Raw genomic sequence first — 16,939 nt, 5'->3', positions numbered from 1 at the left:
CCAGGCCTTGAGGAACTGAGTTACAGGGAAAGGTTAAACAGGTTAGGACTTTATTTATTCCCTGGAGCGTAGAAGATTGAGGGGAGATTTGATAGAAAATTATGATGGTTATGGATAAAGACAAGCAGGCTTTTTCCACTGAGGTCAGGTCAGATGCAAACCAGAGGACGTGGGCTCAGAGTGAAAGGGGAGAAACTTAGGGGGTCTATTAGAGGAAAATTCTTCCCCTAATGAACTGCCAGCTGAAGTGGTGAATTCAAGCTTGATTTTAACATTAAAAAAAATTTGGTCATATTCATCTGCATCATTCAAGCAGGTAGGTAGATATTACTATAATGTTTCTTTTGAAGGACAACATCTTGAGGAATGTAGCACCATGAGAGTAATTGTTTAGGTTGGGGGATGGATGGGGGAGGGTGCAGTGGATGTCATATGGAGGGATATGGAATGGGTGCAGGTCAGTGGGACTAGGCAGAAAAACAGTTTGGCACAGACTAGAAGGGCCTGTTTTCTGTGCTGTAATTTTCTATGCTTCTATCTAAAAATTGGCTATAGGGATGGGGTATACTCTGAATGATTTGGCTGCTCAAAACTGGATATTCAAGCATGTATCAAAATGCAGTGATAGAGGTGGCTTTGTGAGCAGACCAGTAGATGTATCAACGTAGGTTGACTAGGACAAGTTACTGGAGATGTGTATACCTCTGAATTGTCTACTATTTCTGCTTCATTTCTGGGTCAGAATTTACAACTGGATAGGAGAGCAAAAGTATGCCAATTGGCCCATCAGGTCTGCTCTACCATTTAATGATGAGCTGATCCTTATCACTCAGACCCAGTCCTTGGCCTTCTTCCTTTAACCCTTGTTTAAATACACAACCTAAACAATTACTCTCATGGTGCTGCATTCCTCAAGATGTTGTCCTTCAAAAGAAACGTTATAGTAATATCTACCTACCTGCTTGAGTGATGCAGATGAATATTAATATTCACATATTCTTTTGTAGAAGAGCTGGGAGTTCTGTAATCAACTTGTCCATCATTATTCCCTGAACTCAAATCACAAACAAAATTGACTAATTATTCATGTCTGTCTTGTTTATGTGGAGTTTGGCTAGGGCACCTGCTGCTTTTGATGCAATAATGAAAAATAACACACTTGAAAACATTTTGCAGTCTTTTGGAATTTTTGGCATTTTTCATGTTCTGGTTTGAATGTATGGTTTTAGATAAATCATAAAATATGTTTATTAAACATTTTTTAATGATCCTTTGTTCAAATTGTTGTGTCCACATATATAAAAAAAATAGTGTGATTGGATTATTGAAAGAAGACAAGTTCAGAGCATTGAGCAAGCATGAACAAATCAAGCGAGATCTGGCTAAATGAACCATTGGTTGTCTGGAGTTTTTTAAAAAAAACAAGAGACTAGAAATCCTACAGAAGACAGAGAGGGGAAATAATTGTGAGTCTAAGAGTGCTGACAGGGAGAGGTGCCTGATGAGTGAGAAGGATTCGGCAGAGTGTGTCACCATCAGCAGGGTGCCTGTGCATATATTCCAAGGTAATTCCATCCGTGGCACCTGAGACCTATAAACTTCTGCTAGAAATGCCACAGGCATAGTAGAAACATTGCTAAAATCCAGCTGTCTACCTTAAATGTGGCTGCTCAGGTGTCAATCTTGGCCTGAAAAATATTGTGTGTGTGTGTGTGTATCCATTAACTTTGCTATTGCAGTTGTGCACAGATACTTTGTATGTGTTGAAGCACCCTGGGGATGAATTTATTCGTGCCAAGGAAATTTCTCTGAAATTAATACAACTTTACACTTTAACAAAAAAATTGAATGTGGTAGAAATGCTCAGCAGGTAAGGCAGCATTCGTGGGAAAAGTGAGTCAGTATTTAAAGTCGAAGAAGGGTCATATTTAATCTTTTTCCCTGGTGCTAACTGGCCAGCTGAGTGCTTACAACATTTTTATTTCAGATTTCCAGCATCTGCATAACTCTGATTTGAAAGGTACATTTTATATTATTTCATTAACATGATGGCATATTCTACAACTAAGTAGACAACGCACAAGATGTTTACAAGTAATTCTACTGGGTGTCCTTTCTTCATACACTATCACCAAAAGGGTGAAAACTTGATGGAAGGATCCATTATTTTTCCATGGTATCTTCTTTTCCTCTGCTAATTACATTGCTATTAATGATTATTTGACCAAGAAAGAAGAGACCCTTTGGCTTCCTCAATGATTACATGCTAATGTACTCTTTTTACCGGAAATCATCCAAAAGGATTTATAGATTCACAATCAAAAAATGGACAAGGAGACAAAGAAGCAAAAATATTTAAAATGCTAACCAAAATGTCAAAGATGTAGGTCTTGAAGGATGAGAGATCAAATAGTTGTGTATTTTCAGTATTTCACATAGTTTTGAGCAGGGAAATTCGGTGTATTATAGGATAGAATTGATCAGAGATTAGATCTAAATATAATAAAACCCCTGATATTCAGAATTTAAGCAAAAAAATCAAAGAAAATATATAATTAAAATAATAATAAAAAAATAAAAAGTAAAAATGACTTTAGTTCAAAATTATAAAAATAAATGTTCTCTGAAGTAACACGTAATCCTTTGGTGAAGATGGGAGCAAATATCCAGCCAGCGGAGTGCCTTGGTCGTGCTTTGCTCATCGAAGTTGTGTGCGTTACAGCAATAGCGTTGCCCAGGACGAAGAGCTAGTTGATGCTGCTCACCAATGGGGTGACTCTCTTAAAGTGTCTTCTTATCCCTGGTCAGAGGGTTTATCTACAAACTTGGGCGGGGGGGGGGGGTGTTAATTATCTACAAGGTTATTGTTTGTGTTTCAGACGGCTCCATGGAGGGGGAGGAACCTGTAGATGCAACAACGGTTAAATGTTTTCAAAGAATGTGACTGAAAATAAAATAAAATGCTTTAAGGTTTATATATTCATACAAGTGAAGTTTGTTCAGTATAAGTACTGTATTATTTTTGTCTTTTGTCTTTTAAACTGTTTAATCTTAATACAGGTGTATTAGTTAGACATTGTAAGATAAGTCTCAAGCAACTGGAAAATACACTTATATGGCCCCATAGGTGCCGAATACCAGGGATTTTACATCTAATTTTGTTTTCATTAAATTAATTATCTATTAGGACACGTGGCGATATTTATAAACATGAAAACTCTCATTGCTTAATATTGATACAAATTTTGTGATACATCACATCTAGCTTAAGGAAAAATCAAATGGGGTTGAAACTAGGCATGATATTTTAGTTCAAATAGTCCCTTTGGCGCACAGGTAACTGACTTAGGCTGACAGGATTGTTGGTTGCTTCACTTAGATTAGTCAACTATTCCACCCTGTCTGACTCATCCTCCTCCACTGATACCTTTGTTTTTCTTGCCTCTACCTCCCTTTCTCTGGCATCTGCCAGTCTTCTGCCACTGTCTGTTATGTTTCACCTCCATCTGGTTCCCTCATCCCACCCTATGACTTTGCACTCACTTCTTTTCGCTCCCCAGTCTCAATAAAGGGTTTCAGCCTAAACTGTTGACTGTTCTTTTTCTCCCATTGATGCTGCTTGACCTGCTGACTTCCTCCAGTGGACTGTGTTTTGCACCATTTAGTGTATTGAGCTACCCACTTCTACAGTTTCAAATGGCTCCATAGTTAACTGCAAGAGGTACATTTCCAATCAGCTCACCTCAGAGCCAAGAGAATGTAAATCTTCTCTAATTGGTTGAATATTGCTTTCCCAATGCTCTTGAATTAGATTTTGGGTTGGTTTGTTACCACCAACTCTGTCTCTGCAGACTCCTTTGGGGCCACCCTGTGAAGTTCTCATTAGTGGAACAGAAGGCTTTATTTTAACAGGCAGTTTCCCCAGCATTTATGCCAATTGAAAATTCTCTGGCAGAACTGCTCGCATTTCATCGGGGAATCCTAGCCCAATGACTGTGAAATGATTTTGTTCCTTATTTGCCGTAGAGTGGAGCACTGAACATGGAGCACCAGGTAAGACCGCATGAAGATGTGTCTGCCACATTACTCACCACTACAGTCTCAAAGACAAGGTAATATCACTCACTAGCGAGCTACCCTTCAATATTGCTTGGTTGAGGATTTTGCACACTACTTCAATTCATTGAGGCTCTCAATAATGATTCTTGCCTATCCAGAAAATAAATGGTAGGAATTAACTCGAAAACAGCATTTTCAATGGTTGAATTCATAAACAGACTGTTTTTGCAATTTGTTAAAAATAATAAATGCCATCTAAGCCTCATAAGCTTTCAGGACTAAGGCTACACTTCTGTCATTGAAAAATAACTTTTAATAAAGCTGTTCCTATTTTCCTAAAAGGGACCAGAATAAATAACTGTCAAATCCACTCTCTAATAAATTTTATAAGCCTAGTCATCCTCTGAAATAAATGAAATGTGTACTTTTAAAAATAAATAATTCATTGCTCTCATCCTTGAAGATAGATGCATAAATACCATTTTTCTGAAATAACTAAATATGAACCATTGTATGAGAACAGATAATGTAACATGCGAGAGACTGTCATTCACCAGAAACTTTTGATCTCTCTTAATTCCAACTTACTGTACCACTCCAATATTCCTTGATTCTTTTAGCAAAAAGATCCATCTTGTATATACCCAGTTACTCAGAATGCATGGAACTCTGACATTAGCAAATGTTAGGCGATGCATTTTGGGAAGTCAAATCAGGCTAGGACATGTTCTGTAAATGGTAGGGCAATAGGAATGTGGATGAACAGGAAGATCAGGGGAGGGGGAGGTCCGGGAAGATTACATGCTTTTCCCCCTTGGTTCCAAATGTCCAACTCCAATGTCACAAGCTATTTTGTGAGTTTGTGGATGACATGAAAATTAGCAGCATTGTGGATAGCAAGGAAAGTTGTCTCTGCAGCACCTTGCTGAATGACTTCTGGAAATCTAAGTATACCTCATCCACTTGTTCCCTTCTATCCATTGCACTTATGATATCCTGAAAGAACTCCAATGAATTTGTCAAACGGGACCTGGCCTTCTTGAATCAATGCTGCACTTGCACGGTGGGATTCTATATGGATTGATGAGCTGGTGAAGTCTGCAATGATGGGGTAGAAGGATTTTTATTTTTGAATCAGTATCCAGTTCTGTGAAGTACTTTGGGATTATTTTTTAATGAGTTAAAGAAAGTATCAAATTGCATTGGGGGCCTGTAACATGCCTGAAAAATTCATAAACATTAAGAAGCTATTAAAATGAAACAAGAGAACGAGTTTGAAAAGTCTTGAAATGGTAAGAAATAAGAAAGAAAACAATCTAAATCCTGTAAAAACCCCTGGTATCCAGCACCTATGGGGATTGGTAGATGCCGGCCAAGTGAATTTTCTGGTTACTTGAGATTGCGAACTAACAGCGAGGCACACCAATTTTAAACTAACATTTTTTACCTATTTATTTTCCATGATTTTTTTTTTGTTAATTGCTTGAGGCTTCCAGTTGCTTGAATTCTGGATAATAGGGGTCTTACTGTCATTTCTAGATTGTCACAAGAGAATGTCTCAATTATTTGGGAGTTTTCCATGTAAATTTAAGTTGTAATATAACAGCTAGAGAATCTGGAATAAAATATTGATTTAAGGTAAGAACAACTATGGGACTATCAGAGGTCTTTAAAACTGGTTCACTAAGATCGCCAAGGGAAGGAACCTGCTTTCTTATCTGAACTAGCATATATTTGACTGCACTGTGGACATCTACCAAGTACACACTGAAGTAATCCAACAAACTCATCAGTAGGCAGCCAGATTATATATGACAATAAATTCCACTTGCCAGCAATGTCCACATCCTGTTTTAAATGCTAATACTTACCATAACATCTACAGCCATTCTCCTTTTTTGAACTTATTGCTGGACTTGAACCAGGCCAAATTTTAATAGGCATCAGTGGAGAAATGTCTGGGAGCCAGCGATTATAATACAGTAAAACTCTGAAAATCCAGATGCCAGAAATCCAGACTTCTCAAATCCAACCACCTGATAATCCGGACTTCTTAAAAACTCAGATTTTGCGTGTGTGTGTAAGCACCACAGATGCTTAGGGTCCACATGGAAATCGCAGAAAGGTAAGAAAAAATATTTTTGTTTTTTTTTTAATATTTTCTATTTTATATGAAAAAATATTTAGTTAATAAACTATCGAAATGTACCTGTTTATTTTCCTTAAATTTGAATTTTATAAGTACTGCCTGCGAATCTGGAAAATCCAAAAATTCGGACTGACCAGATTTTAGGACTTTTACAGTAGTTAGAGAAAATAATATGGGCATGGAAGCCATGATGAACCTTTATAAATTCTTGAAATAAAACAGTTAATTTTGAAAACAGATCAGGCAGTATTTCTAGAAAGAGTAAGGCTTTACTTTTCAGATAGTGACATTTCATTTGAGCTTGGAAAAGTGAAGGAGACAAACCTATTTAATGTTCAAAAGGAAGAGGAGACCTAAAAAAGCACAGGGAATCCTCTGATGGGGTAGAGACCAATAGAGATTGATGACACAAAATGTGGTGTGCTGCAGGATGAGGGTTATGAATGCTTGTTAGTTGCATCTGATCTGTCTGGAGGAGATATCAACAGGAAGACAAGATTCCTTTATTGTCAGGTCGTATTACACGAAATTGCTTTTGTCTAATGTAAGGCAGACAGATTTGCCATCGGCAGAAATTGTCTAAGTCATCAAGTGTTCGTAGATTCATCTCCAGCACTTCCACAGCCACACAGAGTCCAGTCCAAACCACTGGCAACCCGAGCACCAGATCCGAAACTCTGACAAGGTCTGGAACCCTTCAGCACCCCCTTGCAACCCATCAGCCAGTTTCCAGCTCATCTCTTGCAGTTGGCAGCCCAGTGTGAGTCACCCAACAGCAGACTCCAGCAGCCCACAGATTCCATGGGTTCCATGCCTCGAGTCATCAGCAGGCTCCGCCGAACGCCTGGGTCTTTGGAGGAAGATAAAGGGATTCAAACCTATTGGCAAAAAGCAAAAGTGACAAGGAAAAATATGACTGGAGTAGCAACAGAGAGCAAATGTAACATTTATGGGCAATGTTTAAGAATGCGAGAGGAAAGAATTTGAAGAGAAGATGGACAAGGGCAAAGAAGTGGGATTGAGCTGCCTCTGTCTTACGGACTTGACTGAATGGGCTTCCTTGCTGTAACGTATGATTCTGTGAAGTTTATCTGGAAATGCAGAGGATTTAAATCAAACTTGCTGCCACTTGTGCAGGAACACATGAGTAGGTAATTCTCCATGAAATTGCCAGCATTTCCTTCCAAAATCCAGTCCAAAGTTGCTATTTGAATGTTCTATGTCACTAGGCCTCTAACATTTGCATTTAAATGTTTATAGAATGGGGTAGGGACAAAGGGTTAATGCTTTCTTAGATTGTGATTGTTGCTGAAACAGATTAAAATGGTTTCTATTTCATGACAGCATATAAAATTAATTTTTTGCTGCATTTAAGTCCTGCCTTGCTGAATACCAGCCTGACCTCAATCTGTAAAAGAGCCTTACAGCAAGGATGAGGGCCTATTGGGGTGGAAAAGGTGGAATATTTTTAAAGACTCTCTTTTTTATTGCATGTTAATCGGATATACTGTGTGATAAAGATTTCATCTGTCATGTGAACACATCATCAGCTATTTTCAAACGTCTCTGTCTAGAACAGGTTGTTTGTCCTTTGTTAGTGGAAACAGAAACCTTATTAATTTGGTTTGCATTCTGATTTCCAGTAGAGTGGTCTAATCAATATGCAAGCTCAGTGCAAGACAGTAATTCTTATTCCTTGTTATTACTAATAGAAATTCCTAATTTCAGTCCACAATTACAATTACTGATTCCACTTTGCAAATTGTGTGCTACCAGTGGTTTTTTTAATCAGGAAAAATGCATAAATATTTATGTTTTTTGCAAAATTACTAGAGAGGAAAATGTTAGTTCATAGTTGTTTCCTCATAAAATACTGACTTCTATAATTAGAAAATGACTAAAATTTATCCAGTGCCATGTGTGAAAGTTTTGTTGAGAGCATTAAAAATATTTTTAATGGTAGATAAGTCATTTTTAAGTATGGAATTGCCCTGTCTTCTCTTTAACTATTTAAACACAAGGCAATAACTTTTAGAGCAGAGAGAGAAATTACATTATATTTCTTTGGCTTGGCTTCGCGGACGAAGATTTATGGAGGGGGTAAAAAGTCCACGTCAGCTGCAGGCTCGTTTGTGGCTGACAAGTCCGATGCTTACAGAACTTCATAATTGTACCAGTACAATATTACTGAAAATAAATCTAAAAATTGTAAAAAGGCCAATGTATTGAACTTTTTCCATATCTGCTACAATTGTATAAAACTGACAAAATTATAAGCTAGCAAAAGTAGTGCAAATGGAATGTAGTATGGACATATATTGAACAAACAAGCCAACATAATAAATGGGGGGATATTAAAAAGCTTGGAAAAATGTACATGTTCAGGAAAACAAGTTCAACCTCATTCCAACACCAGTTAATTAAATAATTAAAGAATATCTAAAATCTAATCTAAAGTATAGTGACCAAGAATCTGCTGGATATTTATAAAAACATATTTGTTTACTAGTGTCATTACCCAGTCTGGGCTACATTTGACACCAGATCTATCATATAGGGGCTAACTCTTAACTTATCCTGATAAAAATAAGTCAGCCCAAGAGCAATTGGGGATGAGCAGTAACTGCTACTTTTCCCAAGAGTAAATTTAGCAAAAATACATAAACTAAACAATTACATTCTTTCTTCTGCATTCTCGCGTTGTATTGCACAGCTAATCTCTTAAAACGAGCTCCTATAGTATAACCATTACCTGATGCCTTTCAACCTGTAGTCTGATTAAAGTGGGGTCAAGCAAGGTAAGATTTTAATTTCATTTTCTTGTGAGCCTGGAAAGGAAGGAATCAATCCACTGTCAGGTATTTCCTTCCTTCCTTCTTTCTTGTCAGATGCCCATGAGCTGGCACAGTTGGGGGGTGGGGGGCGGTCATATCTTTGGACCACCAATGGTTTTGCTTAGGAATTCCACAATTTCCCATTCAATTATTATGAAATCTGAATGCTTCCCGATGAGCATCTCTTAGATCAGCTATTACACACATTGCAGAGTTTTCATTACAATCAAGATATTATTACTACTGTTAAAATCAAACATTATTAAAGCATGTTTTATTTAGTCTTGGAAATTAAATGGTGATCTGTTTTTTTTTAATTTTTATTTTTCGCACCATAAACCACATTGACCATGATACCATACATTTTCCTTTTCAAATATATACAGTGCCATTTTCTCCCTCCCTCCTCCCATCCCATCCTCCCTACCTCCCCCCATCCATTTAAAGTACCAAATCTAAGATACATTAAACCAGTCAAACAATGTTGTCATTCAATAAAAATAAACAAGAAATTCCACTGAGTCAATTCTTTTCATTTCCTTCTCCTTTCGTTAATTTAGGTAGTGAATGTCCCCAGTAGGTTTTCTCTATTGTGTTTCATGTAAGGCTCCCATATTTGTTCAAATATTTCAATATTATTTCTTAAACTATATGTTATTTTTTCTAATGGAATACATTTATTCATTTCTATATACCATTGTTGTATTTTCAATTTATCTTCCAATTTCCAGGTTGACATAATAAATTTTTTTGCTACGGCTAGAGCTATCTTAACAAATCTTTTTTGTGCACCATCCAAATCAGTTCCAAATTCTTTGTTTTTTATGTTACTTAGGAGGAAGATCTCTGGATTTTTTGGTATATTGTTTTCTGTAATTTTATTTAATATCTGGTTTAGATCTTCCCAAAATTTTTCTACTTTCTCACATGTCCAGATTGCATGAATTGTTGTTCCCATTTCTTTTTTACATCGAAAACATCTATCAGATACTGTTGGGTCCCATTTATTTAACTTTTGAGGTGTAATGTATAGCCTGTGTATCCAGTTATATTGTATCATACGTAACCTCGTATTTATTGTATTTCTCATCGTTCCAGAACATAACTTCTCCCATGTTTCCCTTTTTATCTTTATATTTAAATCTTGTTCCCATTTTTGTTTAGTTTTACCATTTGTTTCTTCATTCTCCTTTTCTTGGAGTTTAATATACATGTTTGTTATAAATCTTTTGATTATCACTGTGTCTGTAATCACATATTCAAAGTTACTTCCCTCTGGTAACTTCAGACTGTTTCCTAATTTGACCTTCAAGTAGGATCTCAATTGGTAATATGCCAGCACTGTATCTTGAGTTATATTGTATTTATCTTCCATTTGTTCAAAGGATAATAATCTATTTCCTGAAAAACAATTTTCTATTCTTTTGATCCCTTTTTTCTCCCATTCTCTAAAGGAAAGGTTATCTATTGTAAAAGGGAGTAACTGATTTTGCGTCAATATTAGTTTTGGTAATTGGTAATTTGTTTTATTCCTTTCTACATGAATCTTCTTCCAAATATTGAGTAGATGATGTAATACTGGAGAACTCCTACGTTGTACTAATTTTTCATCCCATTTATATAATATGTGTTCAGGTATCTTTTCCCCTATTTTATCTAGTTCTAATCTAGTCCAATCTGGCTTTTCCCTTGTTTGGTAAAAATCTGATAGGTATCTTAATTGTGTGGCTCTATAATAATTTTTAAAGTTTGGCAGTTGTAAGCCTCCTTGTTTATACCATTCTGTTAATTTATCTAGTGCTATCCTCGGTTTCCCCCCTTTCCATAAAAATTTCCTTATTATTTTCTTTAACTCCTTGAAGAATTTCTCTGTCAAGTGTATTGGCAATGCCTGAAATAGGTATAATATCCTTGGGAAAATGTTCATTTTAATACAGTTTATCCTTCCTATTAGTGTTAATGGTAAATCTTTCCAATGCTCTAAATCGTCCTGTAATTTTTTTCATTAGTGGATAATAATTGAGTTTATATAGATGGCCGAGATTTTTATTTATTTGTATACCTAGGTATCTTATTGCTTGCATTTGCCATCTGAATGGTGATTCCTTCTTAAATTTTGAGAAATCCGCATTATTCATTGGCATTGCTTCACTTTTATTTACGTTGATCTTGTAACCCGACACTTCTCCATATTCCTTCAATTTCTTATATAATTCTTTTATTGATAGTTCTGGTTCTGTTAAGTATACTATAACATCATCCTCAAATAAACTGATTTTATATTCCTTGTCTTTTATTTTTATCCCTTTTATATTATTTTCTGTTCTTATCAATTCTGCTAGTGGTTCTATAGCTAACGCGAACAATAAGGGTGATAGTGGGCATCCCTGCCGTGTTGACCTGCTTAAGTTAAATTGCTTTGATATATATCCATTTACTGTCACTTTCGCCAGTGGTCCCTTATATAATGCTTTAATCCAATTAATATACTTCTCTGGTAAACTGAATTTTTGCAATACTTTGAATAAATAATTCCATTCTACTCTGTCAAAGGCCTTCTCTGCGTCTAAAGCAACTGCTACTGTTGGCGCTTTACTCCCTTCTTCTGCATGAATTAAGTTAATAAATTTACAAATATTGTCTGTTGTGCGTCTTTTTTTTAATAAATCCAGTTTGGTCTAGATTTACCATTTTAGGTACATACTCTGCTAATCTGTTTGCTAATATTTTAGCTATTATCTTATAATCTGTGTTAAGTAATGATATTGGTCAATATGACACTGGTGTGAGTGGATCTTTCCCTTGCTTTAGTATTACCTTAATTATTCCTGTTTTACATGAATCTGGTAAGCTTTGTGTTTTATCAATCTGGTTGATTACTTCCAGGAGGGGATGAATTAATAAATCTTTAAATGTTTTATAGAATTCTATTGGGAATCCATCCTCTCCTGGTGTTTTATTATTTGGTAATTTTTTTATTATCTCTTGTATTTCTACTATTTCAAATGGTTCTATTAATTTATTTTGTTCCTCTATTTGTAATTTTGGTAGTTCAGTTTTAGTTAAAAATTCATCTATTTTGCCTTCTTTCCCTTCGTTTTCAGTTTGGTATAATCGTTCATAGAATTCTCTAAAGTTTTCATTGATCTCCGTTGGATTATATGTGATTTGTTTGTCTTTTTTCCTTGGTGCCAATACCATTTTCTTAGCTTGTTCTGTCTTAAGCTGCCATGCTAGAATTTTGTGCGGTTTTCCCCTAGTTCATAATATTTCTGTTTTGTCTTCATTATGTTCTTCTCCACCTTATATGTTTGTAGTGTTTCATATTTTATTTTTTTATCTGCCAATTCTCTTCTTTTAGTTGTATCTTCCTTCATTGCTAATTCTTTTTCCATATTTACTATTTCCCTTTCCAACTGCTCTGTTTCCTGATTATAGTCCTTCTTCATCTTGGTTACATAACTTTTTATTTGCCCTCTAATGAACGCTTTCATTGCATCCCATAGTATAAACTTATCTTTCACTGATTCCGTATTTATTTCAAAATACATTTTAATTTGTCTTTCAATTAATTCTCTAAAATCCTGCCTTTTAAGTAGCATGGAGTTTAATCTCCATCTATACATTCTTGGAGGGATGTCCTCTAACTCTATTGTCAATATCAAGGGTGAATGGTCCGATAATATTCTAGCTTTATATTTTGTTTTTCTTACTCTATCTTGCATACGAGCTGATAACAAAAATAGGTCTATTCTTGAGTATGTTTTATGTCTTCCCGAATAATATGAATATTCCTTTTCCTTTGGATATTGTTTCCTCCATATATCCAAAAGTTGCATTTCTTCCATCGATTTAATTATAAATTTGGTTACTTTGTTCTTTCTGTTAATTTTTTTCCCAGTTTTGTCCATATTTGAATCCAAATTCAGGTTGAAATCCCCTCCTATTAATATGTTCCCTTGCGTATCTGCTATCTTCAAAAAAATATCTTAAACTTTTGATCTTCTTCGTTAGGTGAATATACATTGAGTAGATTCCAAAACTCCGAATATATCTGACATTTTATCATTACATATCTCCCTGCTGGATCTATTATTTCCTCTTTTATTTTAATTGGCCCATTTTTACTAATTAATATAGCTACTCCTCTTGCTTTTGAATTATACGACGCTGCTGTTACATGTCCTACCCAATCTCTTTAATTTCTTGTGCTCCAATTCAGTTAAATGTGTTTCTTGCACAAATACTATATCAATTTTTTCTTTTTTCAGTAAATTTAGCAGTTTCTTCCTTTTGATTTGGTTATGTATTCCGTTAATATTTAAAATCATATAGTTCAGCATAGCCATTTCATACTATGTTTATCTTCCCTTTCCGTTTCTCCATTTCTGCTTTCTTGTTTTGAACACTTTATAAGACAACATTTCTAAAACATCAAACATTTTCCTTATTCTCCTATTTAAAACTTCTTTAACCCCATTCTCCCCTCCCCTTCCTGAGTTGCCCTTTATCCCTTGTCGGGCAACCACATCTCCCTTCTCCATTTGGATTTGCGAATTCACTCGCAAACGTCAACTGATTTTGCAGTGACCGTAACTCTCCCCACCCAGACCCCCCCAGAAAAGATTTCAATTTTCATATGTAACAAAGGTCACTCTTTTAATTCCCTCCTTATTCCCTCTATTCCCTTTCCCTTCCTTATTAATTCTTATCTATACTCTATATATTTTCCTCTTAATATGGATACATTCATGTATACACACTATATATATATATATATATATATACACACACACACACACACACACACACACACACACACACACACACACACACACACACACACACACACATATAATTCGTGGTCATTTTTACTCTCATTACATGTCTTCATCTCTCTGCTTGTTTTGTAGTTGTTCTGCAAATTTTCTTGCTTCCTCTGGATCCGAGAATAGTCTGTTTTGTTGCCCTGGAATAACTATTTTAAGTACCGCTGGGTACTTTAACATAAATTTATATCCTTTTTTCCATAAGATAGTTTTTGCTGTATTGAACTCCTTCCTCTTCTTCAGGAGTTCAAAACTTATGTCTGGATAGAAAAAATTTTTTTGACCTTTATATTCCAGTGGCTTTTTGTCTTCTCTTATTTTCTTCATTGCTTTCTCCAATATATTTTCTCTTGTTGTATATCTTAACAATTTTACTAAAATTGATCTTGGTTTTTGCTGCGGTTGTGGTTTCGAGGCTAAAGTTCTATGTGCCCTCTCTATTTCCATTTCTTCCTGTAATTCTGGTCTTCCTAGGACCCTGGGGATCCAATCTTTTATAAATTCTCTCATATTCTTACCTTCTTCATCTTCCTTAAGGCCCACTATCTATATATTATTTCTTCTATTATAGTTTTCTATTATATCTATCTTCTGAGCTAACAGCTCATGTGCCTCTTTAACTTTTCATTAGATTCTTCTAATTTCTCTTTTCCGTCCTCTACTTCCATTTCTACGATTATTTCTCATTCTTCCATATTTTCCACTCTTTTTCCTATCTCTGCCATGACCATTTCTATTTTATTAATTTTTTCTTCTGCACTCTTATTTCTTCTTTTTATCTCATTAAATTCTTCTAATTGCCATTCTTTTACTGATTCCATATATTCTTTAAAAAAAGATATATCCATTGTCTTGCCTTTCTCTTCTTCTTCCACTTCTTTCTGTTCTTCTTCTTCTTCTTCCTCTGGGTTGACCATCTGTTGTTTCCTTGTTTTCTTTTTACCCTCTTCTTTCTTGTTCTCGTTATTGTCTGTGTTCTGCACCTGTTGCTGTGCTGCAGGTGTCTCTCTCAGCTGTGGAGATCGACTCCGCAGCTGTTCCCCCCTCCTGTCAGTGTGTTTTTTTTCATGCGCGGATGCGCACTTTTACTCGGCTCTGCGAGCCATTTTTGTAGTCCCGAGCCCGGGACCTCCACTGACCTGAGGGAGCGGGCCTCTCTCTCCGCGGCGGGCCTCCTCGGACAGGTAAGGCCTTCACCTTCTTCTGACATTCTTTCTTCCTCTTTTCTTCCCATTGTTTTCGACTTTTCTCTCTTTGCTGCCATTTTCTTCTCACCTTTATTTTTACTTTATTATAAATTTTAATCTTGTACCTTTGTGCTTTGTGTGTTTTTTTTTTAACTTTTCCGGAGAGGGCTGGAATTCCCTGACCGGCCACTACTCCATCACGTGACTCCTCAATGGTGATCTGTTGAGTGTTTAATAAGAATTGGTTTAGTAATTCATAACAAATTCTTGTTATAATTCAGTAAAACCCCTGCTATCGGCACCTATGTGGATTGGTACATACTGGATAAGTGTATTTGCCAGTTGCTTGAGAATGCATGTTACATGATTGGTGAACGAACCACAATTTTAAACGTTCGTATTTTTTACCTATTTATTTTCCACAATTCATTTGGCGTTTGCTTAAGGCTGCTGGTTGCTTGAATTCTGGATAACACAGGGTTTACTGTAGTTGTTGAAAGATCAGATTTAAAAAAAAACTACAATTAATTGCCCATGTCAATCAAAAAGCAGAAAACTGCAGATACTGAAATACTGAACTAAAAGAAGAAAATGTTGGGAATGTCAAGCAGGCCAGACAGCGTTTGTATGGAGAGAAACAAATCTAATATATTTAAAGTTGATGACTATTCAACAGAACAAGAAAATGACATCAGAATTGAACACAATGAATATATATTGGTTCAATAATGGACAGGAAATCACAATTTGGTTTGTTGTTTTTAGTTGTACTGTTGCCACACTTGATGTTGAGAAACTAAACAGCAACATCTCAGTGTACAATGTCATAAAGAAATTAATGTAAGAAGGATGGCTTTCAATGTTTAATTTTAACAGCTAGGCTATGATAATTTTCAGATCAGAATTTGTTAATGCAAGCATCACTTCAAAGGATTAATTCAAATTATAAACTGACCTTTGCAATACTGTGGCAGTGCTGGCACATTCACAGATTTATGATAGAAAACTTATGATAGAAAAGTAAATCCCAAACTATATTTTCAAGTGGAGAATTTCCTGGAAACTACAGGTATTTGTCAGAAATCGGAGGTTTGGATCTCGGGTTCTGGTTGCTAGTCTGTGGAGCTGCGGGGGTGCTGGAGGGGAATCTACAGACACTCAGTGTCTCTGAAGGGACTCTCCGTTGCTTATCTTTCTCCTATTGTTAGGGTGCCAGGCGATGCTCTTTGTTTCAGGGCAGACAAAAGTTATTACAGTATGTTTCCCCATATCCAAAATATGGTTAACCAAAAAGTTTAATTATCTGAACTTTTTTTTCTGGCGGTGACATGACATAACAAGTTGGAAAAAATACTTTCACCCGACGTGCTCATAAGGGGCTCTGATGTGCTGTTAGCACCATTGTGAACCCAATGGAACATTCATGTATTGTACAATGGCAAAAAAAGGTCTGCAAATAGCACTGTTATGTCAATGAAAAGAAAAGGTGGAAACTTTTATCTTATTTTGAAAGCAGAGATCACATTTTTAGGTAACAATTAAACATTATTTCATGCTTGAAAAGCCTACCACAGTTTTTTTTTGTTGTTGTTTAACACACTGATACAAGTATTCTGCTGATGCAACTGGGCTGCTTAAAGCCGTTATTCAGTTATCTGAAAAATCCAGTTAACCGAAAACATCCAGTGCCAAGCTTTTCAAGTATAACCCTTTACAGTGCAGAAACAGGCCACATCGTCCTACCAAATCCGCACCGGTTCACTTGAACAACTCCACTAGTTCCCCCCTCCCGCTCTCCACCCATAACCCTCCAATGCCCTCACCTCCATGTGCACATCGAACCAGCTCTTAAATGACAGAAGGGATCTCTTTTGAAAGATC

General features: G+C 36.0%; 1 protein-coding gene across 4 annotated transcripts in view; it reads left to right on the top strand.

Annotated features, from left to right (window-relative positions):
- Window positions 1-16,939, top strand: part of brip1 (BRCA1 interacting helicase 1) — a 342,881-nt gene that overhangs the window by 196,686 nt on the left and 129,256 nt on the right. Inside the window, exons 27-28 of one of the 4 annotated variants that reach the window (XM_069911455.1) lie at window positions 1,988-2,020; window positions 4,027-4,053. The exons of the other annotated variants lie outside the window; for them this stretch is intronic. Coding sequence (XP_069767556.1) covers window positions 1,988-2,017 — 30 coding nt within the window. The 3' untranslated portion in view covers window positions 2,018-2,020; window positions 4,027-4,053. The remainder of the gene's footprint in view (window positions 1-1,987; window positions 2,021-4,026; window positions 4,054-16,939) is intronic. 4 annotated transcript variants of the gene reach the window in all.

Source organism: Narcine bancroftii, chromosome 14 (assembly GCF_036971445.1).
Source record: "Narcine bancroftii isolate sNarBan1 chromosome 14, sNarBan1.hap1, whole genome shotgun sequence".
Taxonomy (NCBI): Eukaryota; Metazoa; Chordata; class Chondrichthyes; order Torpediniformes; family Narcinidae; genus Narcine; species Narcine bancroftii.
This window is presented reverse-complemented; position numbering and strand designations above follow the sequence as displayed.